We start from the raw sequence: 26683 nt of genomic DNA on the forward strand, positions 1-26683 counted from the left end.
TAATGTCAGTATCCATGGCCAAGTCTAATGGCCTGTACCTGCAAGCTATAATATTTTACCATTTATTTGTGTATAATACGAGTCCCCACTGTATACAAGAAAAATCCTGATGAAATCTGGAGATGTGTGTGCCAAAAAGTAATATGATTGGAATTTATTTGTCACGTTCTTCAGTGCATATGTTTATTTTCTGTATTATTGCAATGCAGATTTGAAAGTTGCTTGGTCACTGCGGTGATGGTTTCTCATGGGTGCCGGGTTTCAAATAGGCCACTTTATTTATTGCATCTCTCACTCCAGACAGACAAAGGACAATAGTGCCTTTGTTCCTGTTTATATCAAATACATTTTTTGTCTTTTTAAATAGTGGCAATATTTTAAGTCATTCTTAATGGAAAGCGCACAAATTATGGGATGAGCTTTATAAATAAACCTAACTTCAAGATGCAATAACGCATTAGACTAATTATAAATGTTTATATCACATATAGAGAACAGTTAAACCGTATAGGGTGGTTTCCTGGACAGAGTTTAGATTAAGCCAGGACTAGGCCTTATTTATATCAGGACAATTCAGTTGTTTTTAAAACATACCTTACAAAAACATTGCTGCTGTGCATCTTGTAACAAAACAGTGGCACTGATATATTTAAAAATAGGGCAGTGCAAGCTGTTTTAAATTGAGACAGCTCAAACATGCATTTTAGTCTGGGGCTAGTCTTTAGCCCTGTCTGGGAAACTGCATATGTGTATGGTTTGCAGTCATTGTCTTGAGTGCAGCCCAGCGGTATGGAAAGCTCTAAGGGAGATAAATGATTGTAAATGAGGGAAGAAATATGACCAATATTATATTACTATTTAATTTGACATATGAGGAAATAAATTAAAGAATATTCAAAAATATGTTTATAATGTGTTGCATTATATAAGTGGCGCTGTCCCCGTGAGCGGGACACCTAAGTTTATTTCAATAGTTTCCATATAAATTTTATGTATATCACAACAAACTATATTGTTGGAAAGGTCTAAGCCTCTAGAATACATATATCATCAGTGTTTTATAAAATAAATTATGTAGGGAGAGTAATTGATTCAATTATAAAGAGAGAGTGCCTCAAAACATTTATATCCTGCGAAATGTCACTGTCCCGTCAGCGGGACGCCTACATTTACTTCAGTGTTTTGCATGTGAATTCTTATCCAATCATGACAAACTATATATCATTTGAAAGCACTTAAAGTGTAGATTTAATTTATTATCACCATTTTGGTAAAGGAGTGACATAGTGAGAGCCATGCCACGGGTATACAGGAGGGCCCAAATGTTACACTGCCATAGGTGGACCCAATTTGTTTTTACACATGTTAGCACTAATACCCCATTCTAAACCTAAACAATCTTGACAAACTATATATTGTTGGAAAGCTCTAAGTGTGTAGTTTTCATATTTCATTGCCATTTTGGGAGAATCATGACGTAGTGAGAGTCAGTTTCTAAAATGTCACGGGGCCATAGGTAGGCCTAATTTGTTTTTATAGATTTATAACACTACATCCCTACTCTTAACCTAAAAATCATGACAAACTATATATCACTGGAAAGCTATCAGAATGTAGTTTTCATATTTCAAGGTCATCTGTTGATAGAAATAATGTAGTGACAATTTTTTTTGTTACGTTACGCCCTCCTCCCATAGGAATGCATATTAATTATTATTTATTTCTAACCCTATATCCTAATATAAATCTTCAAAAATGTTGACAAACTAAGCTCTAAGAATGTAGTTTTCATATTTCAAAACCTTTTTGCAGTAATAATAATGAAGTAACAGTAATTTATTAATTTGTGACAAGAGTATGCAACAAACAGTTGACACCTAGTGGCCGCTGTTGGTAGAACCACTAAAAATGTGACACAAACCACATTTTTGTGATTTTAACTTGAAGTTTGGATCAGAACTACTTGAGACTTATGGCTTCATGTTTGCATTATTACTTTTGTGAAAAATTTACATTTTTATAATTTTATTTATAAAAATAATATGTTATGGAATTATTTTTATTTATTCAAATAAATGTAAACTGTTATAACAATTTATTTAATATTTAAAAACCCCAAAGTGTCGTCTAGACCAAGATTAGGCTTCTAGACCAAAAAAGCCAGAGTTATGTTAATTTGAAGATGTATATCACATTTTCACCCCCCCCCAAGGGGTATTTCTGCCACCTAAGGGGTTAAAAAATAATAAGTAGTATCAAAAACTCAATTTACATTTCAGTAGATGACAATTTCTTTAAAATAATGGAAGTATTATTACATATGTTAAGATCAGTGAGTTAATTCATGGTGTCACGTCATTATTTCTACTATATGGTTATGTTTAATGTCTTCATTAAATGTTATTAAATATTTAAAAAATTAAATATTTTTGAGTTGTTTCAGGTATGATCAATAAAGAAAGTTTGCCCATTAATTTTTCCTTTGAGCAAAGCACATCTTATTAATTCTAGGCAGCAAATAATTTTCTTACAATTTAAAACAACCAATTTCCATACAACTGGTTATAAATCCATATTACACCCATGACTAAACATCTGTTACAAAACTTAGTTATAATGCTTCTAATTTAAATTTTAATGCATTTTAAATTAAAGCCTTGAAATAAGTTTGCTCAAGTAATTATCAGAATTTAAAGATAAACATTTTTCTAATAAACTCTTAATATTTATAAAAGTAATTAATGAAAGCAAAGACTATCCTCTTACATTTATTTACCATTACTATGTTAAATATGCCAGAACAGTTATACATTGTCTTTGAACAATTTATTCACAGTGGGGATTACATAATAATGTGCTCTTGTTCTGGATCCTACTATGGTTGCTGTGTGCTCTTAAAACCCAAGACTACAAACGAATAAGGGAAAATGCAACGCTTTGCCAACTTGTGCGCATGTGCACTAGTGAGATATTTTAGAGATCAGTCTTTCCCATTCAAGTTTTGTGAAACAGCTGCCCGGATGCGTTGCAAAAATGCCCGCCAAGTAGGGAGACTTTCCTTAAAGGGACTGCTGTAAAAATACTTAACCGGAAGTGACACATTTGTGACGGACGTTGCGTCGAACAATTTTCCCGCGTTTTGGTAGTTGAGGAAATAGCGGAGAGTTGTGGACAAACAACCAGTCGCGGGCTCTGACATTCAACCACAAACCACAATAACATTAACAGAAAGCACAAGGTTTGTGCTCGTTCGCGGTGATCGGACGCGATATTCATCAGAAACAGTCGAGATGCCGCCGAAAAAGCGCAGTAGCGGGAGCGCGCAGAAGAAAGAACTGAAGGCATCGCAGGATAGCAACGACAACACAGCGTTGAGCCCTAAAAGGTAAATATCCATCCTCTCACACCGGCTCTTCTCTTATAAACTATATTGAATGATTGCTGCAGACTATTGTTTGTGGTTGAGGATGTCATTGGAGAAAAACAATGAACTTGTTGTGTTTTTGCCAGTTTAGACCACTGGTGTCCTGTGATAATGCCTGTATCACTTTCTGTTTACAAAATCACAAAACCTCTCATCACAGGTCGTGCCTCATGAAAATGTACTCTTTTACTACTATAGTTACACCATGGTATAGTCATTTGGTAGAAATGTCAACTTATGCTTCCTTACTTAAAAGAAGAATGAGGAAATATTTTTGTTAAGAGCTGTGGCGTTGGTTTTTATAATCTCATATTTTTTATAACAAAAGATTTTAATTCAACATCTGGTATTGATTGTCTGTTGCTCAACAGGTATACTGTTGTGTTAGCAACGCAGCTGTCATGGGTTCGACCCCAGAGAACATGCAAACTGATTAAACAATGTAAAACGTGTATGCATTGTAATGCACTTTGGATAAAAGCAGATGCATAAATGTAAATGTCATATTTTCTAAAAAGCTGACAATAGGTAGTTATGGCAATCACTTCTTAACTGTACAAAGCTCATATCTGTCATCTGTTTTTTTTTACCAGTCATGAGGACAAGGAGTCTGAATTTGTGTCTCTCTGCGAGGAGCTCCAGGTCACCAATCCTATCTGTGATCATGCATGGAGAATTTGGGAGACGGAGATTAGGTCCCTGGACAGGGCACATGTAGGTTTATTTCTGATATAATGTATACAGTTTTTCCACTCTTGTGTGTTGTGTAATAACAATGTTATTGTTTTAATGTTTGTGTCATATCAGATGCCATATTCAAACAGACAGCTGTGGGGAGCATGTTTGTTCATCGCAGGCATTGAGCTGGAGAGCACCAAACTCACCTTCACTGAATTCCAGAAGGTTGTTGGTTTGAGGTATGTATATTGTCAAATTAAGACATTTTATTGAGCTTTCATGTTTTTTTCCAGTTGGGATCAGTCTGGCCTGTTTGATCCTTAGATAATGCTCTCTATTTTATGAAGTATATTTGCACTGCTTGAATGTGATTGAAAGTAATGTGTTAAATTACATTTTGAAAATTGTAATTTTATTGCAGTGTCAAGCAGTTTATCAGCCTTGTGAAGAACATGGATGTGAATGTGGACACTATAAGCCCTAAAGTGAACACTGCTGTGACACGTTTGGAGAACAAGTATGATGTCACCTTAGCCCTCTATCAAAGATTTGTCAAGTAAGTAAGCTGTATAGTTTTCTATCGAGTGTGCGGTGTATATTAAAGAAATGCTGGTGTTTCATTCATGTTGAGTATCTTAGAAGAACGAAGGTCTATTCACACCAAGAACAGAAATTATAAACATTACTATTATGTTTTATTAGCATTATTAAAAGCTTGCATGCTGCCTTTTACATTTTAGAATGGATTTAGATTGGGTGTCATTGTTTTGTTGTTTATCAGCTCAAAGGATTAGTCCATTTTCTTAAAAAAATCCAGATAATTTACTCACCACCATGTCATCCAAAATGTTGATGTCTTTCTTTGTTCAGTTGACAAGAAATTATGTTTTTTGAAGAAAACATTTCAGGATTTTTTTCATTTTAATGGACTTTAATGGTCCCCAACACGTAACGGATTTAATGCAGTTTAAACTTGCAGTTTCAAAAGAGTTTCGGGGGACTCTGGGTGATCCCCGGCGAGGCATGAGGATCTTGTCTAGTGAAACGGTTGTCATTTTTGACAGGAAAAATTAAAAATATGCACTTTTACACCACAACTTCTCGTCTGTCTCCGGTCCTGTGACGCTCCAGCGCAATTGCGTAATGACGCCAAAAGGTCACGTGTTAAATACATGAAACACACATTTGCGGACCATTTTAAACAATAATAAACTGACACAAAGACGTTAATTAGTATCATTCGACATAGCGCATCACAGGACCGGAGATAGATGAGAAGTTGTGGTTTAAAAGTGCATATTTTTATTTTTATTGTCAAAAATGACAATTGTTTCGCTAGATAAGACCCTTATGCCTCGTTTGGGGTCGTTTAGAGTCCTTTGAGGCTTCAATTTTAAACTGCATTGGAACTGTTGGGTGTTGGGGTCCATTGGAGTCCATTGGAATTGGAAAAATCCTGGAATGTTTTCCTAGAAAACATAGTTTTTTCTTGAGTGAACAAAGAGGGACATCAACATTTTGGATGACATGGTGGTGAGTAAATTATCTGGATTTAAAAAAAATTGACTAATCCTTTAAAAAACTTTATAGATATTGTTATCGTATTTGATGGAAACAGGCCTTAATGCTTTTTGTATGTGATAGGATCTCCACCAATAAACTGTCACAGATAGTTTTCAATTATTTTTTCAGGTTTTTTGCTACTGTGCCTGGAAAAAAGGATTGCTTAATGTGCTTAAAGGGATAGTTCACTTTAAAATAAAAATTGTCATCATTTACTCATCCTCATGTTGTTCTAAACCTGTATGATTTTTTTTTTCTGATGAACACAAAAAAGATAGGCTATTTTGAGAAATGGTGGTAAACACACAGCAGTAAGTGACTATTGACTTACACAGTAGGAAAAATATTTTGGAAGTATTGTGATAAATGACTAAGAAAATATTTTGATAAATGATGGTAAGCACACAGTTGACGGTAACCATTAAATTCCATCATATTTTTGTATTCCTACTATGGAAGTCCATGGCCACTTACCGCTGTGTGTTCACCATCATTTCCCAAAACATCCCCTTCCGTGTTCATCAGAAAAAAGAAATCCATACAGGTCCAGAACAACATGAGGATGAGCAAATGATGACAGAATTTTCATTTTAAAGTGAACTATCCCTTTAATTGTTCTCTATGACTGGAAGTTTTTGAATTCAAACTATGTGTTATTTGCATGGAAATGTAGACATTTGTCTATTCAGGTCTATCTGTCTGGTGAAGTGTGGGTCAAGATGTTTTTGCAGCTTAGTTTAAAATAACTTACTTTTGGAGTAAGGATGTTTTGAGACCTGAATGTTATTATGTCTTCATAGTAATTTAAAGCTGTTTTTCCTCAGAAAATCAAAAAAATGATTTGACCACTTAATCACAGTTGGAGGCAAGAATTGTTCGTAAAGACTACAGTAGCAAGAAGGGAAGAATATGTGTGGCTTGTTTTTGAGATTGCTTCATTGAAGGGCTGAATGCTTATTAATCAGGTGATGTTTGGGCATGTCTCAAGGTGTAATCGCCCCTCTCTTACCATGGATTTAGATATTGCGTTATCTCAAGTAAAGAATATGTGATTCTTCTCACGGTGCTCCTAAATGATGACATGTCAAGTGTGTTATTCAAAATGTGATCATGATTTTATCCAAAAAATATGAATTGTGTCTGCAGTAATTGCTTTAGCTTGTTTGCAGATGCTAAATTGATGGATTCTTGGTCAATTGTTAATATCTTATAAATACTAGTATTAAGTACGAGAACGTGTTTCACATTGCCACACCTAAAGTACGCCCACAGATCGTTGGCTGAGCGTCTGATGCATATGGCACACTTAACGGGAAACACCTCAGCAGCTTAAAAGTCATCCTCTGATAAGTGTGTGTGGCTTTTTTTTAACGATCTGCCTGGAAACAACGCAAATCCGTCCTGTTCAATGTATCCAAGAGTAAAAGACGTCCAAGAGTTTTACTTGAAGCAGTTAGTGGAGAAATATTGCCATTTTGCCATAATCTTTAGAGACATTTGTGAATGATGGTAGTTCACTGCCCCTAAATGATGCAAAATGTGATTGGTTGCTTTAAGTGCAAGTTATATGGAATCTTGGGTGATCCTTGGCCATTCAAAGCAATCATGATTTTCCAGACCTTTTTCAGTATGAAGTCCCAGACCCAAGTATGTAGTCTGACTACACCTCAAGGTGGCAGCAGCTGTCTTCTATTTTTTTCTGCATAGAGATTTTGGAGGCAGCCGCATTGAAACTAATTTTGTCACCAAGCAAATCAATCAAAGCTGAATCAGTGAATGAGCTGATTTAATTATATTTAGCAATGAATAAAGTAAAAATAGTTTTCTGAAATATAAAAATAAGACCCTTATGCCTCGTTTGGGATCGTTTAGAGTCCTTTGAAACTTAAATTTTAAACTGCATTAAATCTGTTACGTGTTGGGGTCCATTAAAGTCCATTAAAATGAGAAAAATCCTGGAATGTTTTCCCCAAAAAACATAAACTCTCCTCGACCGAACAAAGAAAGACACCAACATTCTGGACGACATGGTGGTGAGTAAATTATCTGGATTTTTTTTTAGAAAATTGACTAATCCTTTAAAAAAAACTTTATAGATATTGTTATTGTATTTGATGTAAACAGGCCTTAATGCTTTTTGTATGTGATAGGATCTCCACCAATAAACTGTCACAGATAGTTTTCAATTATTTTTTCAGGTTTTTTGCTACTGTGCCTGGAAAAAATTATTGCTTAATGTGCTTAAAGGGATAGTTCACTTTAAAATAAACATTCTGTCATCATTTACTCATCATCATGTTGTTCTAAACATGTATGATTTTTTTAGCAATGAATGCAGTAAAAATAGTTTTCTGTGTCAAGAGTAAAGGAAAAAATGACAGAGTTGTCAGATGGTGATACCTGTGACTGTGTACAACTCAGCCATCAACAAAGACTGCGAAACATTGCAAAAGAGCACAATGAAAAAAGCTTATGTTATAGAGCTGCACGATTCTATATAAAATGATAATCATGATTCTTTTGCTTAAAATAAAGGTCACGATTCTCAGTAACTTTTTTATTTAAAGATTTACAACCCCTGAACATTAGGTCAACATTAGTTTTTACAGGTGCAAAGAATTCTGCTTCTGAAAGTTTCAGATAAGTGTAGATAATCTTTTTAAAAATTTCAGCAAATTGTAATTTCAGAGTGATTATGTGTTCATATTATTTAAAGAAATTAAAAATAGGGGTGGGCGATATGACCTAAATCTTCTATCACGATAGGATTCATTTTATATCATGATAACGATATGAATCACAGTAGAGTTTTTTATGTTTTAATAAGGTTTTTCTGTTATTAAAATCTTTAATACCATAGAAATTTTCATAATTCTCACAAAAACTTTACTTTTACTTCTCATAAAAACAAACATACTCCAGCTCTCTGAAGATAAACAGTCAATGATAAAGGAATGATAATAAATTATTATGTATTATATATATATATATATATATATATATATATATATATATATATATATATATATATATATATATATATATATATATATATATATATATAATGAGATGATATAGAGATGATATTCCAAAATCTCTACCGGTTGACAAATTTCTACCGGTTAATCATGTCTACCGGTTTATCGCCCTCCCCTACTTAAAAATATATAATTTTAAGTAGCCTTAATGAAAAGCTAATACGTTTTGGTGCAAATTCCTGCTACTACCGGGATTGACATTTTTACACTTGCTAAGTGTTTCCCATCAGGTGAATAATTCTACATGCACGCATAGGAGCTTCACGCCCACTACACTTAGGCAAAATACAGGAAAACATCATGTAAGTAGTCAAGTGCAAAGACCGCAAGTGTGGTTGTTTGGATGCAGCCAATGTTTCCCCCTGCGCTAAAAACTCTTTCAGAAGGGATAAGATCCTCTTTTTGGTACTAAAACAATGTCAGGGTTATTGTCAGACATACCTGCGCATTCACTCATTCTCACTCAGTCACTTTAGTTTCTGTTCTCGTCTAACTTTGCGGCGTAAGCATCCGCTGTACCGGTGGAGTGAACACGAGCACATCTGGCTTGCGCAATACCCAATGACACAAGACGTCATCACGGCCACTGTTAGTGATTGCCAAACTGCAGAGAATGCGTCTTTCCTTCTTGAAAACATTATTATTTAATGTTTTTTAATGATTTAATTATTAAACACTTCAAATATGTCTCTTATAACATGTTGTTGAGCCACGGTACACATGTATGTGTGCATCAGGTTTGCACCACCTCCACCTCATTTTGAGCCAGGAAAAACCCTGATACAGAAATATCTGCTCTGCTGGTTGTCTGCTAGATTGACATTCGTCTGGCTTTAGTTTAGCCCCTCTTCTGCATTTGGTAGTTACTAGGTGGTACATGATAATTGTAGGGCATGAACTCTTTAGTGATGACCTGACACTGTGGTTAAAACCCATGTCAGTGTGTGTTTATGAACTGCATGTCAGCCTCTTCAGTGAATCAGAAATGTCATTAAGGGGGAAACTTTTTTGATGGAAATATAGACCGTTTCAGCAGTAACAACATAAACAAGCGGCTGCACGTAACTTCTGGTAAATTCCGCTAAGAATAAATAACAACAAAGTTCTTTAAACGTAGTTTATTTATATAACAAGCAAAAAAGCAACACATAGATTACCTAGGAAACCAATACATTTGTTATTTTCGACGAGGCATTTGTTCAAGAGATCAGTTTAGCAACTAGTCAGACCTTAAAAAAACGAACCGGAAGTAAGGTTCGGATCCAGACGTGTATCACGTGCCTCCGATGAAACGGTCTATTCAATATTAAAATAATGTTCTAGGGATGTGACGAGACACGAGATCGGGTTCATGTGACGAGAGAAAATGTTTACATTACTTGTATAAATTCTCAATGATAAAATATATGAATGGGAAACTGATATCACATAGTTTTAAAATGTTTTAACAAATCTTGGACTGTCCCTAGCAATTATTTTGGTAATTGATAATAAAGTAGTTTAATATTTTTTGTTAATAAAAATAGACATAAGTGAGCAGTAACCTTGATGCAACGTTAATTTGTTTAAAAAAAGTATCACAAACAAGTAAACTCGTTGTTACTTATTGTTGTAACCCATGCCTACAGAGGACGCCAGCGAATTTGCACTTTTTTTTACATTTTATGATTTTACACTTGTTCAATTCGTAAAAATAGAAATGATACAGCACCATAATTCTTGATGAAGAACATGCAGATATTAAATCATTTAAACTCAAAGGGAGTGTTTAAACTGCTGAGACGCTTCACATGTGAATGATCATGAGACAAACACAACATGTCTCAGACTTTATATGAGTTCCCAAACAAAAAAGCACATGCAGCATTTTACCTCCATGCGAAATCTCATGACATCATAACCTTGCAAGATCTTGTCACACCCCTAATACAATTATCTTGAAGACAACAGTCACACTGTAAATAAATTATTTAATTCTTTATTCAAATGTAAAAATGTATAATCTACATCTGTATTGTACAGTAAAAGTAAGCACAGTTGTGGTAAAACTTAGCTGTTTAATGTTAATTTTATGTAACACAAAATAAAGGTGACATTTGGTGTTTGAAGTAGTAATTATGTAAGATCATATAGTAGAGACTAACATCAAACACATTTTATATTATCTTTCCAGGACTTGTGAAAAAATCTTTGCAGAGCCAGACAAAGTTAAGTGAGTACACATTTCCTTTTCCAGTCTGCATTTGCTTTTCTGTTTTGTCCAGCTGTTTCTAGCACACGATTCTTGTGTTGTTCCATTTAAATCTGTGATGTGACCTTCACATGTCTGTTTTACTCAAAGGAGAAACCAGCTTTTGGAAAACAGCTGGACCATGTTTCTCTTGGCCAAAGGTGAGTCGATAAGGAAAAATGACACAGGAAATTAATATTTGTGACATTCCATTGTTGAATGTAGACAATGTAAATTACGAAGCTTGTTCACTTAAGCTGTTATCTTTAACTTACAGTTACAATAATTGCTTAAGGGCTTTCCCATCTCTTTCTATCTGGCTGATGTGTGTCACACATAAACTGTTTTTATGTCCACTCTCAAACTGTTATTCATTAGTTTTGCCTCTCTTTTCTGTACAGGAACGTCTCTACAGATGGAGGATGACCTTGTCATAGCCTTCCAGTTACTGCTTTGTGTTTTGGAGTACTTCAGCAAGCGTTGCTCCCCGTCTCTCCTTCAGTCACCTTACAGTGTGTACTCCTCATGTTTCTTTGATCAAAGACAGTCGTAACAAATAATTCAAATACTTGTGTAGTTTGTGACGTAAAACATTGTCAACCGTTAATATGAGACCTTATGCACACATTGCTTTTCTTTCCAATCGTATCATTCTCAGAAATAATGCAGCTGTATTAACTGAATTCGTTTATTGCCACCAACCAATTGTTCTCTTATGATGACAGACTCTAAATGAATGAAATTAATGATAGATTCCATATGAATGTTTATGTTATGTATGTTACTTATAAATGTGTCATTCTTATGTTATATTTAGTAAAGTTATAAAAGATTTTGAGGTTAGTAAAATGTCTTTGGATAAGTAAAAATCAAAACAACTAGCTAAACTGGCCACCAGAAAATCTCATCTATTCAACATTGGTTCTCAAATCTTCATTTCAGAGTCAGCGGTTACTTCAGCAACCCTAAGTCCTCCAACCAGAACATCCAGACGTAATCAGGGAAAAGCCAAACCTCGTCCTCCTGAGATGGACATGCAGTTACTGGAGACCCTTTGCAAGGAGGGCGACTGCAATGTGGATGAGGTTGGCTTTCCATTCACTCACAATCTCATAACCTATCAATGGGGCCAGACAGAATCTGCAGACTTTTTTTGCTTTTTCTGTGGAAAGTTTTGGAAAAAATATGATATTTTTTAAAACGATTTAAAAAATATATTAAGATAATTTAAGCTGTAAATATTACAAAATTGCATTTAAAGTAATTAATTTTTAAAGGTTTACAATGAAAATGAATACACCAAACCAATGAGTGCTCTGAATTATACTGGACCAACATGAACCAGTTAATGTGCATGTAAAGATAGAGTTTGTATATAAAATTACATATATTATTGTTTATAAAGCTTGTGTTTCTACATTCTCATGAATTTAGCACATATGAAGATAATTTCATCATCAAAGCAATGTAAACTTTATATTAAACATAACAAGAGCATTTGTCTTGTAAACGGATTTGAAATGATGATGTGCTGAGTGCTGACTGTCGCACGTTACATAGACGACAGAGTCAAGTGAGATCTGCTTAAGTCGGCTGTAAGTTTTATTTCATCTCAAATATCAAATGGTTTGTGCTCTCTATCATTTAAAACGGTCAAAGCAAACAGCACGCACAGGGTAAATGTACTTGTCGCTCAAGTGTGGGGTATTTGTGCTTGTCAATGACGGGCATTAAATCAGCAGAAATCTGCGTGTGCGGATTTTGTTTGGGCCTGCCCATCAGTTCCAAAAAATAATCCTTATTGGATAAACCTTGTTTTTGATAACATGCTTGCAATAATCCTAGACTATGCTTTCATAGAAGTATTTTTATTTTTGTAAACTTTATTTAAACTTGAACTGTGTATGTAACTTAAGACATGTGTGGTAGGCATCCCAAAGTCACAATATTTTCTGTTTCAGGTCAAAAATGTGTACCAGACCACTTTCTGTGCCTTCCTGGACTCTGCGGGTTTGTCAGGACTCCAAGCACTTCCTCCGGTCTGTACCATACCATACATTTAAAGGATTAATCAATTTTCTGAAAATCCAGATAATTTACTCTCCACTATGTCTTCCAAAATGTTGATGTCTTTCTTTGTTCAGTCGTGAAGAAATTATGTTTTTTTGAGGAAATCATTCCAGGATTTTTCTCATTTTAATGGACTTTAATGGAACCCAACACTTAACACTTAACTCAACACAACACTTAACAGTTTTTTTCAACGGAGTTTCAAAGGACTCTGAATAATCCCAAACGAGGCATAAGGATCTTATCTAGCGAAACGACTGTCATTTTTTACAAGAAAAATAAAAAAATATGCACTTTAACACCACAACTTCTCATCTTCTCACATTTGCGGACCATTATAAACAATAAACTGACACAAAGACATTAGCTAGTATCAATTGACATACAACAACGTTGAAACGGTCCTCTTTCTCCACACTTGTAAACTTTGAGGCGTAGTTGCGCATTCGTCTTCCGAGACCTCTTGACGTGATGACGTATTGCGTGACATCGCGCTGGCAGATCACACGACCCGAGGAAGACGAGACGTTGTGGTTTAAAAGTGCATATTTTTTATTTTTCTTGTCAAAAATGACAATCGTTTCGCTGGATAAGACCCTTATGCCTCGTTTGGGTTCGTTCAGAGTCTTATAAAACAATGTTTAAAAAATGTTAAGTGTTGGGTTCCATCAAAGTCCATCAAAATGAGAAAAATCCTGGAATGTCCTTATCAAAAAACATAATTTTTTCTCGACTGAATAAAGAAAGACATCAACATTTTGGATGACATGATGGTTAGTAAATTATTTGGATTTTTTTAAGAAAATTGACTAATCCTTTAACAAAAGCTCTGTTTTTTCATTGTTTGATAGCTCTCTGTGAATGTATCATGCAAAAGATGTTCCATCTTAAAGGTTATGGTCTACAGACGGTTTCATAGGATGTACGTGTGGTTTTTTAATGGTCTGACTAGTTGCTAAACTGAACTCTTGAACATATACCTCGTCGAAAATAACAAATGTTTTGGTTTCCTAGGTAATATACGTGTTGTTTATTTTGCTTTTTATAAAATAAACTACATTTAAAGTACTTTGTTGTTATTTATTCTTGGCGGAGTTTACCGGAAGTTATGTGTTGACCACGAAAGCTGCTTATTTATGTTGTTACTGCTGAAAAAGTATATATAATAGTGTAAATAACAGTAGTGATCTCTTTAAATGTCATATTGGCAGCCTGACAAGTGTATTGTGCCAGCTTGTGAGTTCTGCCAGCTTATTATTATGGTGTTTGTTGAATAACTACAAGCTGTTTAAATGTGTAGTTGGATGCTTTCAATTCTGGAAATTGATCCAAAACTCAGTTTTGCACTGTAAGATGGAAAATACAGTAAGTTAATATATGTTGCTACCGCACCGTTTATATGAACCTTTATTTGACATTTATTGCAGCTGTAAGGTAATGAACTACATCTGCTGTTTTATAGACCCCCTGTTTGCCTGCCGATAATAAGGAATGTTATTGCGTATATACAGTAGCACATATAATACATTTTCAATACATTTTTATGGTTATGCTTTCTTTTACAGATTGAGACACTTTCCAAGCAATATGAAGAATTGTACCAGAAAAATAAAGACTTTGATGCCAGGTTGTTTTTGGTTGATGATGAGACGCTTTCCCCTAACAAAACAGAAAAGTAAGTTTGAGCTGCAGATTAAAATCTGTTTGTCGAAACTGCATATTTATTATTTTACATAATGGCACTAATCATTTTCCTTGTAGGACAAAGGTGGAAATGACTCCACGAAAGAATCACTGTGGAGAGGACATCACACTTCCTGTGCCACAGACACCCATCAGGTACGATTGTAGTCTGTTTTCACACAGAAAATCTGATTCAACTCAATACATTATACATGTTGAGTAGTATATTGGAGTTTGCGCACTGGTCAGAGTACCACATTAATTTGAATAGGGTTATGTAAACACAACAGTTTTGTAATGCAGCGAGTTTAAGCCTAAAATCACATGATGGAGTTCCCTCCATAATCTGATTTGATGTATTCACATAGCTCCTAAAGCTCAAACATTTGGCAGGGATGATTTTTTTAAAATTTAAAATATAATAATTATCGTTTTCTTATATTGCGATATAAGCAAAAGTATTAAACAAATCCTGTTATTTTTCTCCAGAGCTGCCATGAATTCCATACAGCAACTCAGGGTTGAACTTACCTCAGCTAGTGACCAACCCTCCAGCAATCTCCAAGTTTATTTCAAGGTTTTCAAATTTATTTCAAAATTTCTTCAACAAAAAGTTCAGTTTTTGTCTAAGACAAGTTTAATCACGTTTTTCTTTGTAATTCTTTGTCAGAATTGCACTGTTGACCCTTCAGAAGAAATCACTAACAGGGTTGAGGAGCTGGGTCAGGTTTTCAGCCAGAAGTTTGCTCAGGCTGTGGGTCAGCGCTGTGAGGGGCTGGGCAGAAAGGTAACAATATGACTTTTAATTGCTTAAATTTCATTTGAAGCATTAACAATAATGGATCAAAATTGTTAGTATGAATGCTGTTTTGCAGAACAATCGGCCATTATATAAAATAATTATCAGCTTTAGGATCTGTATATATGTGCTTCCCTAAATGAAACAATGGGTCTCATTCACTAAGCATGAATACGCACGAATTTGTGCGTGAAATGTGCGTACAGACGTTTTACAAACAAATCATTGTTCAACAAAAACTTTTGTACCAAAATTCCTCAATACCACGTGTACACAATAATCATGTATGCTATAATCAAATAACATGTGAATTATAATGTATATAATAATGTTGATAAATAATATTTAAATTATAATATTTTTATATTATTATATAGACAGTTTTATTAAACGCACGTGTGATGACGAGAACTGGTCGGAACTTGACTTCCGGTTTCAGTTTTTTTTAATGGTCTGACTAGTTGCTAAACTAAACTCTTGAACAAATACATCGTCGAAATTAACAAATGTTTTGGTTTCTTAGATAATCTATGTGTTGTTTATTTTGCTTGTTATATAAATAAACTACTTTACTTTAAAAGGACTTTGTTATTATTTATTCTTAGCGGAGTTTACCGGAAGTTATGTGTTGATCATGAAAGCTGCTTGTTTATGTTGATTCTGCTGAAACCGTCTATACAGTATATTATACGTTATTATATAAGCTATATTGTTTTTTCTAAACCAAAAGCCCCTTTCACACATACAGTCTTTACTGGTAAATTACTGGTAAATTGCAGTTAACAGATCATGTGTGAACATAACCTTTCTGGTAAATCGGTGCTGCCAATTTACCAGTAAGAGAGGTTGAAAGATTACCAGTAATTTACCAGTAAACATTATGTTGAACAGAAAATATAGATTACCAGCATTTAGAATGGACAACGTCAGAACGCGCTGACAGCTTTGGGCCAATCATAAAGTTTTGATGCAGGTGAAGCCACGTTTTCCCCGGACTGTTTACAGACATATCTCACCTCACGCGCTCTGCTTAAAGTCAAGCACACCTGAATTTAACGTCCACATCTCTTCACCAAAGTTGTTTAAAACAGCTTACAATCGATTTGCCGAATTGCCCACGTCGTTCGCACACTTTCTGTAAAGCCTATGTAAACATTACTGCTGTTCAAGACGCAGGTTGTGACTCATCCCCATCACCTAATGCAATGTTTGGTCATGATCAGTGTTGTGGGAAACGCATTACTAGTAACGTGCATTACGTAATAATATTACTTTTCTGAAGTAACGAGTAAAGTAACGCATTAATTTATAAATGTACATATTAATATTTGAGTTACTTTTTTTAAAAAGTAATGCGAGTTACTTTTCAGTAAACTGAACATATTAACGTAGGTTTATGCACTCTATGCGTGCGCGCCTGAGCGGAAACAGCTTCAGTCAGAAATGGAGATGGCAGGCTGGAGCTTGACATTTTTGCCATGGAAATATGCAATTTCTGAATGCAGAACTTTTCAGTCATAAAAGCCACCTGCAAGGCCTGAAAGAGATCAAGTCTCAGTAAAAGTAACGCAGAAGTAAAGTAAGCAATACTTTCCATGTAACGAAATTAGTTACTTTTTTGGGGAGTAACTTAATCTTGTAATGGATTACTTTTAAAAGTAACTTTCCCCAACACTGGTCATAAGCAATTGCGCGACAGTCAGCATTTGCCAAAGAAGTAAAAGCAACAAAATGCAGACTGTGGATATGAAGTCATAACCCGCCATTGATTGCAAAACCAAACACGGAGCTCAATGCACGCCAGTTTAGAGGTAACTTCCACTTCTCACTGAGTTTATTTTTGGTACTGATGTGTGAATGATGTCTTCCTGGTAAAAAGATGGAAGGTCAGTGCATGTGTGAACAGCACATTATTGTATTTACTGATAAATTTAGGGTAATTAACCGAAAGTACTGTGTGAAAGAGGCTAAAGAAAATGCGGGTATGACAAATCTTCAAGCTTTGCTCTTCTTTTTCATCACTTGATCTAGGCCTTCTGTCTGTTTCATTTTTATTATGAAATTATGAAATATAATTCTTTTTACCAATATTCGTTACTCGGGTGGATACACAGCACATCTTGCTTCCTTGACCGATAGCAAAACCTCACAAATTGAAAATGCAGAGCAAAAGTGAACTTTACCGATCATTAATATGATCATGGATTTCTTTTCTATCTATTTTGCTTCTTTGACAAACTCCTCTAAAATTTTCTGTGGACAAGCGCTGCAGAAAGCCCTTATACAGAGCTGGTTTGTGCATGTTTGATGCAAATTGCAAACCTTGCGCTTGCAGCTGATCATGTGCAATACTCCAAATTCACTAACGTAAGCACAAATTCATGTGTGTGTGTGTGTGTGTGTGCACGTGTTGTGAATTTTTTAGTGAATGAGACCCAATATTTTAGTAAGTACTGATAAGCCACGTGTGTATTATTTATGTGCAACCAATCTGTTTTGTTTTTTTTGGTTTGCAGCGGTTTAATCTTGGTGCTCAGCTCTATTACAAAGTAATGGAGTCCATGCTCAAATCGGTAAATATACTTTACATCCATAAGTTTGTATTTTATCACTTGTTCCTTTTTTATGGTGCTCACTTCTGTGCTTTTTTTAGGAGGAGAAAAGATTATCTGTGCAAAACTTCAGGTAAAACCAGAGTCAATAAGCTCAAATCAATACCCTTTAAATTTTCTAAAATGATACACTTCTATAAACAGTATAAATGTTTCTTGGTTCTTTTTTTAGTAAGCTTCTCAACAATGCAACGTTTCATACCTCACTGCTTGCATGCGCCCTGGAAGTTGTTTTGGCGACCTATGTCGGTAAGTATTATTTTTAACTGATTTGTTGTTTATATGCAATGATTGCTGATAGCACTCATGGTTCAGATTTCCTCTGCTGGCAGATTTCAATTATGATAAAGTACTCATTCATTTCCTGTTCCAGGGAACTCCCTAAAGAATGGAGGTTTTGGTCGGGGCTCAGGGAGCAGCGATTCTACAGAAACCGATCTGTGCTTCCCCTGGATCTTGAGTGTCTTCCAGCTACATGCTTTTGATTTCTACAAGGTGATCGAGAGCTTCATTAAAGCCGAGCCCACTCTTAAACATGACATGATGAAGCACCTGGAGCACTGCGAACATGTTATCATGGAGAATCTTGCATGGAGAGCGGTAAGTAACTGTGATGAAGTCTAATGAGGTCCTCAAAATAAACCCTTTATTTGGATAATTTCATTCATCCAAGCATTATGCAGTTTCCTGAATGTGTGAGTTTACTTAATAGTCACAATTTGCTTTATTTAACAATGAACCCAAGTTCTCTTATCTGCTCAAAATCATTTTTAAAATAATAGGTAGTCAAAGGTCAGATTCAATGAGAAGTAGTTAAATACGGTAAGTCATTTTGAGACTTCCCAAATACTCCAACCTGTGACTTCCCAAATACTACAAACCTGTTCTTAGATTAGAATCGCTTAGATTTTAGCCCTCGGCAGTACTCAAAGACTGCCATTTACTCTACTGCCGATTCCCTCTCTGTGCACCAGGCTGCTCGAAAAGTAGTAGATTAAGGGGTTAAAGCAGCAGTTGGTGCTGGCCAGGGAGAGCACAACAGGATGCAGAGTTCTAGTAATGCGTAACAGGATGCAGCTGTGCACAAGGCCAACCTGTGTGAGAGTGTAACCCAGCAGGTTAAGATGGTAAGGGGTAAAGCAAAGAAAGAAGACCCCTAGTACCCAGTAGATGATGGTAAGGGTGCGGCGATGGCAGATCTTCCGTCGTCGTGGCAACCTGCGTAGTATGCTGCAGTAGCTGAACAGTAGCAGGAGTGCAGGCAGCATGTAGGCGATTTGAACCAGGCCGAGAGCAGATAAAATAATCATACGGTTTTGTTTGGAAGAAGGATCCAAGAGGCAGGGCTTTTTTTGTCCAGATGCGGCCGATCTCAAGAACGGCAGAGATACGCTAAGGGCTAGGACCAGGCACCAGATGCAGGCACTGAGCATGCAGGCGGTTCGAACCCTCCTCAGGTGTTGCAGCAGAGGGTGCACGACGGCAAAGTAGCGGTCCACCCCAATGCACACAAGGAAAAAAATTCCTCCATAAAGGCTTATGTACTTTAAAGTGAAGGTTACTTGACAGAAAGCACCTCCTGGAGACCAGTCACTGGTGTGGTTTAAAGTGGCCGCTTTGTTATGGTGATAATATATGCGCAAAGGGAGGGAGACCACAAAGAAGATATCTGCAGCGGCAAGGTTGGCCATATAGACAGCAGTGCTGGTGAAGGTCCGATGCATGCGGCAAATCTGCCGAAGCGCCATGCCGTTGCTGACTACTCCAAATGTGAAGATCACACTGTAGGAGATCTTAAAGTAGGTGAAGCGATAGCTGTTGTCTACCGTGCAGTTCCCAAGCTCCATGACAACTTCTTGTTTGCCCTGACTTCTTTTTCAATTGGCTCAAAACTGGCCCTGTGGTGCAGATCTAAATGAGGAACCCATCTGTGGCAGAAGAAACAATATACTATTAGAGCAGTACAAAGGTTTAAAAAAAATAAAGAAAGAAGCATCGTAAAGAGTTTTCTGATTGTGAAATTGTGAAATTTAAATTAATTAAAGTGTAACATTCAAGGATTAAAACTTTTCTATTAAAGTCCCCTTGTTTTCAATAATTTGATCACTTAAAACTCATATTTGAGCATCATATTAGCATATGTTAAAGTTTTTCTTGTGGCAGTAATTCCTTCATAGTTTAAACAGCTTGAATCTTACACTTAGAGCAGGGGTTCTCAAACATTTTCGGCATGCGGCCCCCCTTTTGTACGGTGCATCCTTTCATGCCCCCCACAAAAATTATGACATAAAACATATAAAACAAAACTTAACATTTGAATTAAACAAAACATATTAAATTATACAATGTAGTGCTGTTTGTTAGTAGCCTTATTTTTCTGAGGTTTAAAGATACTGAATTTATGATAAATTAATGTTTTTTTTAAATGTCATTAAAACTTGGGCCCCCTGGCACCATCTGGCCCCCAAGTTTGAGAACCACTGACTTATTTCTTATGACTCTTTCACACCATGATAGATGCTACATTCGACCGTTTTAGACACATAACTGCTAAGTCTGGTTTCACACAGTTTATATGTGAACTGCGTGTTTGCAGCACATTTTATTAGCGCTGATGTTAACAGCTTAGAGCATTATAGGGTCACAAATCCCCACAACACATTTTTTTAGATGTTTTTTTATTGTAAAGGTACAGTACTCAGGGTTTCCCGCAGAAAATGTGTTGGTTAAGGTGGTAGGGGTGGGCTGGGCCGGGCTGGGGGCGTGGCAATCAAAGGGCCGTGGCGTACACGTCATGATGAAAATAAAAATATTTTTATTAAAAACACTCAAATAAAACTTAATTTGAAGAAACTATGACAGAAAATAAACACATACTAGATGATTAATAAATGTAATGTTTTTAACAGATACCTCTAACGGGAATAGCTGCGTGATGAAGTGAAACTAAAGGGTTTATAAACACAAACTGAAGTAGATGTTGTAGAGCTTCTGGCGAACGATGATAGAAGGCGCGAAGATTGTAAAAACTGATTATTTCCCACTATTAATTACATTATCTTAAAGGAGTGTAACTACTGTAGCATGTAAATAATGCACATAAATAACGTGAGCAGGAGCGTGCAACAATTATATCGAATCAACAGGCACGTGCAACCTAGCTAGCAGGTTGCTCAAACAACAAAATCACCAGCTAACTTTCAATTCGCAAGAACTATAGACTAATGAGTCCACTTGCAGTTCTCACGGACATGTGTTTTATCAACTGGCTATCCTCCAGTGACGGACCACGTCTTTCTCTAATTTCAGTCGTGTGGCACGCGTGCCAGCTCGCGGTGTGAAGCGCGTCTGCGCTATTCTCCAAGATGCACTTGACGGTCTTTTGTGCAGCAAAATGTATTTATTTTTTGGACGACCTAGTTAAGGCGGTAGGGTTTTCCAGCTAAGACGGGCCGCCCAAACTGCAAAGTGCTGCGGGAAACCCTGAGTAGTCATTAATCAACAGTACAGACACTGTGTAGACGCCCAACAGCCAAAAAGTTTGAACAGCCAACTAAACACAGCCTACTCTCCGCCTATTAATCTAATGTAATGTACCCAGCACAATGTTTTTCCATACATGACTTGTAGTATGAGTCCACAGCGTTCAACGTGATCTTTAGGTTTTTATTGATTTGGCTTGTCTCTGTCTCTTTCATTTGTTTTTATCAGTAGTTCGAACCACAGATATTATGGATGGATGCCGCATAGACTATTGAAGCACTGATGCTTTAGCTCTGCTATGGTGTTAAATGACTAATTTGCACACGGTTTGTCTTAAAGCAACACCACATAGACATAACAAAAAACTATTTTCACTGCAGTTTGACTTTAAGGACTTAACTGCATATTTGCATATATAATGTTTATGCAAATAACTGAAATTGGGCATCTGAATAAAAAAATAATGAAGTTCTTTACTATTTTTTCTGCCTTTTTTGTGAAATAGTAAATGTGAAAATACATGCATAACAACAGTTATATTTTTAGCATTAGTTAACATAAAATATTACTGTGACTAAAGAGCTTAAACATACTGGTGGATTAATCATTAAAGGAAAAAAAGATTCACCAAAATTGTTAGTTTAGGGCAGCTGCAGCACAAGTCTTAATTCAGGTAATACATTTGATAAGCACTGTAAGTCTTGTAGACATGATGCAGGTAACAAACGCCATATTTTTTCCGTTACAGTTACAACTTCCTTTTCATATAAAGCAAACCACACGCTCTCACCACACTATAATCATCCAGGATGGGTGTGTCTATATATTCTGCGTTTATGAACAAGCAATAAAAATGTGAGATATGGCAGTGAGGGGGGGGGGTTAATTTACATTGCAATAATAGCTGCCTGTAAAATTAATCAGCGATATCTGCCTGTTATGTGAACATAATATGCACACATTTAACCATCTTAAAAATAAAAATTTATTTGAAATTTGTTTTAACATTGTAAACATATACAGTCCATTGTGGTAGGATGTGCCAAGATTTACTCAAGTGTAATCAAAAATTATTTTTTAAATAATTACTGAAGCTTTTTTCCAGTTGAAATGTCACAAATATATTACACATATATATTTAACATACATGGTTCAATATAGCATTTATATTCTGAGTGTATAAATATGTTTGTCAGAAAATGAATAAAAGATACCGATAATAACATGTTGCGTTATTCGAAATTATATATATATATATACAGATACACAAATATACTCCATATACTCAAAATTAACCAACTTACCATTTTTATGAATGTCTTTATTTTGTCTCGTCTATCTGAATGGTTGTAGATTTTTCTTGCTTGGTTGAAGATGCTCTCATGTTCACAGTCCAGTTGAGTGAAGCTGCTTTTGAGTAGATCTTCAGACCTTATATATTGTCACACTAAATCAATAAACGTGTGTGTGACCATATGCCATAAACCAGATTCATTAATATAGCTTTTTTAGCTCTGCAAACAGTGAGACATGCACACCGGACACTGCTACTGTATAGAACGTGAACCTTTTATGAATCCTACCATATGTTTGTGCATTATTTGGCATTTTTCAGGATTTTATTTACTCTCAAGATTAAACCGTGCACCTTTACTATGTTCTGGTTTATAAAGCTCCTCTGCATTCTTCACCCCTTCAGTTACTTGCTTTCACTTGCCTCAGTGCAGTGATGTTGTGCAAGACTTTCTCACATGCACGCAGGGTTGTTTTTAGGTATACATGTTCCAGCCCATTTCAATGTCAACCACTACAGCAGAGCAGATATATTAAGCACTCTTTGCATGTACGAAGATTTATTGGGCGTCAGTTTCTGTCAGAGATTTTCATGCGAGAGCCATTTCAGATTTTAACTGATGATCGTACGCTGGTTATCACAACGTTCACTGCACAGATGAGATTAAATGTCTGTCTTTGTCTGTCCTCACAGGATTGACCATATAGATTGCTCATCTCATGCTTTGAAGATAAGTAAAATTAGCTGTTTTGGGAGCTGTTTTTAGTAGCATCTAGTAATGTGTTGCGATTTGCAACCAGCTCACCCCTCCATTTTGAAACTCATAGAGAAGCTACGGTGATGAAAAATGCTGTGAAGAAGAAATTTTGCACAGGTTGAATATGGAAATTATTAATATAATGACTTCCAAATTATATTTACCATTTTTGGGGCAAGCTGTAGTCACGGTACGGTAGTTTCTACCAATGTTAAGATTCATTCATAAAATACCTTTTTTCTGCATTTTTGAGCAAACTTTTACTTTAAAAATGAAGTGCTTTGCAATGCTTTTTCAACGTTTGACCCCCAGGCATGTGATTATGCAAGGAATGCAGGCAGGGTGATGGAGCAAGACTCGTTCGGTCCTGTTCAAGAGCTCTGAATACACGACTTTGCTCTTTTCAGTTGAAATTCATTTTTGGTATGGTATCAGTAATGAAAAATAAGTCTATTATAAATTGTAATGATTTATTTGTAGTCATCATCAATTAGCCTGCAAGTTATTTACAAAAGTTATTTTAAGGCTATATTAATATGAAAAACAAACAAACAATGTTTGAGCTACTGTAGTGAAGGACCCAAACTACATGTAGTAGGCACTCCCTGCAGACGTGAACGTCATCGGTTCAATTTGCTACAGTGACGAACACTGATATCATCAGAAGACAAAACCATACCTAGTGTCATTTTGGACTGTGAGTCGCTCCCATTTCCTTGGGAAGTACGTTTGTTTGGAAGACTAAGCGGATATAATGGAATTGTTTGTTTTAGTCATGGCTTGACTCTATAAACAATACCAGCATTTTGAGTTGCCGAGAAATGAACGGTGGAAACGTTTTATTGATTTGGTGAAATATTACTGAACATAAACCAGATTTAATGGGTAATACATGTACAGAAATAGATGGAGAAGATATGTTAAGCAAACTCAGTGAGCTTTAGACATTTCTAATTAAATACCAAAAAAGCACCATAGACTTAATCTGGTTTAACACTTAAACTAGAAATACTGTTTCAGGTCGCATTTTATATACTATTGGAAGATCAGTCAAACTTTAAGGTAGATGTTGTCCACCAAGAAGCAGCCAAAATGAGATATACTCGGCATACATACATACAATTGTGTGTTTTGTCATAATGTTTAGTATATCCTGTGTTGGGAAGCCATTGCTGTGGAAAAACATTCATAGCATACCAACTTCTGCTAAAGGTGTATAGCAGTTTGTTCCCTGTCTGGCACTTGTCGGCTGGGTTTTAGTCACACTGATGTCTCATCGTTGATAAATTTAACTTGTAAAGTTGAGTTTTTATTCAGAGAATTAATTCTGGAGCTATCGTTGTTATCAATTGTATTGTTTAAAGTGTTTGGGGATGCACATGATTTCCTTTTAATAGAGTTTTGAATCGTCTCTGAGGTGAAGTAATAGATCACGGGGTCGAAGCAGCAATTGGTCACCGCAATGCAGAATGCAACTGGATAAATAGTCCGGACCACCATCTCCACACTGCAGTTTGTGATAACCTGACTCCGGACCAGGGTGTAAAACACCAGGTTTACATTGTATGGGATGAAGCAAAAACAGAAAATCAGCAAGTGCACCACGATCATGCGCAAGATCTTAGTTTTGTTGAGTTGACCTCCCCGGCTGATGGTCTCCGGGTGTCTTAGGGTCCGAAGGACCTTCATGGAGCAGATGAAGTTTATCATAAGTGGAATCAAAAAGCCCACCGTCTCCATAAGGACCACCACTCTAGATACCTTAGATGCCCATTGCGAGTTCGAGAACTTCTCGAAACAGTACAGCGTACCGTTGCTAGATGTCGTGTCCATCAGAAAACCTGCTGGTAAGGCACCAGAGAGCAGAAGAACCCAGACCGCACAACAGGCTATTCTCGCATTGCGCTTGGTCCTCAAGGTCCGGGATGCGAAGGGGTAAACGATAGCCAGAAATCGATCCACGCTGATGCACGTGAGGAAAAGGATGCTACCGTACATATTGGTGTAAAACAGGGCCACTGAGATCTTGCAGAGGGCGTTGCCAAAAGGCCACTGTCGATTGATGAAGTAGAACATCCTGAAAGGTAGACTAAGGACGAATAGCGTATCCGACACAACAAGGTTCAGCATGTAGGTCGTGGTCTCGTTACGGACTTTTAGTCTGCATACGAAAATGTACATGGCCACCACATTAAAGATGAGCCCCAAAATGAAAACAATACTGAAAACAGTGCTATACAACATGTATTTGAATTCATCCTTCGTGCAGTTTCTTTGTGAATTGTTCATCTTTAGTTTAGAAGTATTAAAGTTTTCGTTCAAGGTTAATCGGTTCGTTGCTCTCACAGATCAGAAAACCAAAACTTAAACTTCTACAAACGTTTTTAATCCACACATCCAGCATATGAAACTCAAGTCTGACATAAGCACCGGCTCGTTACCGCTCAAGAAAACGTTGCGTAATTCTGCAGTCAAAGTGCGAGTGCTAGGCGTTTGCATAAGCAGACCACATCAGTTTACCTTCTCTCGTCTCTCAGTCAGACGTAGTGGATATTTTGCATGAGTAGATAAGTGCTCCGTTGTCTTGTTCCTGGCACAGGAAGTTCAAGTCTTCCTACACACTGTACCAACGTGCTCAGATTTGTGACACTGCTGTTGTAGCATCACTTTTGAACCTTCAACAAAAATGATGATCCATGGCTAGTTTATGTCCTTGGTTTTCTTGATTGAAGCGTCGTCCAGCCAACTCTTAGGGTGTAAAAATAAATATTGCCCCTTGGTCTTTATAATCTCGTTTGCTTCTTAAAGATGTGATGAATATTGTAGTCAAGGCTTTTTGTATCCAACCTGTTGTTCAGCCTCTGGTTCACACACTGAGTCATGTACATTAAGTGACAGATTGGAGGCGAGTGAGAGGGAGGGGTTATAGTTAAAAGTTCCTCCTCTCTGTAGCTCCCCATTCTTTTTCATGCACGCAGTATGCTTGCTTTCACAGTAGTACTTCTGGTTTAAATGCTTTTTTATGGTACCTTAGATGTTACGTCACATTATT

General features: G+C 36.2%; 3 protein-coding genes across 3 annotated transcripts in view; 1 reads left to right on the forward strand and 2 right to left on the reverse strand.

The window, feature by feature from the left end:
* Window positions 1-3097: 3097 nt before the first annotated feature.
* rb1 (retinoblastoma 1) overlaps window positions 3098-26683 on the forward strand; it is a 31648-nt gene continuing 8062 nt past the window's right edge. The window contains exons 1-17 of the mRNA XM_055179785.2: window positions 3098-3385; window positions 4018-4138; window positions 4232-4341; window positions 4524-4658; window positions 10877-10915; window positions 11045-11094; window positions 11335-11445; window positions 11876-12018; window positions 12895-12972; window positions 14569-14678; window positions 14765-14842; window positions 15176-15263; window positions 15357-15473; window positions 18002-18058; window positions 18139-18170; window positions 18270-18346; window positions 18471-18697. Of these exons, the coding sequence (XP_055035760.2) occupies window positions 3291-3385; window positions 4018-4138; window positions 4232-4341; window positions 4524-4658; window positions 10877-10915; window positions 11045-11094; window positions 11335-11445; window positions 11876-12018; window positions 12895-12972; window positions 14569-14678; window positions 14765-14842; window positions 15176-15263; window positions 15357-15473; window positions 18002-18058; window positions 18139-18170; window positions 18270-18346; window positions 18471-18697 (1668 nt within the window). The 5' untranslated portion in view covers window positions 3098-3290. The remainder of the gene's footprint in view (window positions 3386-4017; window positions 4139-4231; window positions 4342-4523; window positions 4659-10876; window positions 10916-11044; window positions 11095-11334; window positions 11446-11875; window positions 12019-12894; window positions 12973-14568; window positions 14679-14764; window positions 14843-15175; window positions 15264-15356; window positions 15474-18001; window positions 18059-18138; window positions 18171-18269; window positions 18347-18470; window positions 18698-26683) is intronic.
* Window positions 18725-23963, reverse strand: LOC129423491 (lysophosphatidic acid receptor 6). Its single transcript, XM_055179786.2, has 2 exons — window positions 22885-23963; window positions 18725-20025 (listed from the first exon to the last, which is right to left on the reverse strand). Exon 2 carries the CDS (start codon window positions 19942-19944, stop codon window positions 19024-19026), a length of 921 nt encoding a protein of 306 aa, XP_055035761.2. The 5' UTR covers window positions 19945-20025; window positions 22885-23963; the 3' UTR covers window positions 18725-19023.
* LOC129423490 (lysophosphatidic acid receptor 6) lies at window positions 24142-25956 on the reverse strand. The gene has a single exon (XM_073871269.1). The coding sequence runs from the start codon at window positions 25918-25920 to the stop codon at window positions 24892-24894; it is 1029 nt and encodes a 342-aa protein (XP_073727370.1). The 5' UTR covers window positions 25921-25956; the 3' UTR covers window positions 24142-24891.

This window comes from Misgurnus anguillicaudatus, chromosome 9, assembly GCF_027580225.2.
Source record: "Misgurnus anguillicaudatus chromosome 9, ASM2758022v2, whole genome shotgun sequence".
Lineage (NCBI taxonomy): Eukaryota > Metazoa > Chordata > Actinopteri > Cypriniformes > Cobitidae > Misgurnus > Misgurnus anguillicaudatus.

Coding starts and splice junctions, on each gene's coding strand:
- LOC129423491 (XM_055179786.2), bottom strand. CDS start 19,944: ATGGAGCTTGGGAACTGCACGGTAGACAACAGCTATCGCTTCACCTAC.
- LOC129423490 (XM_073871269.1), bottom strand. CDS start 25,920: ATGAACAATTCACAAAGAAACTGCACGAAGGATGAATTCAAATACATG.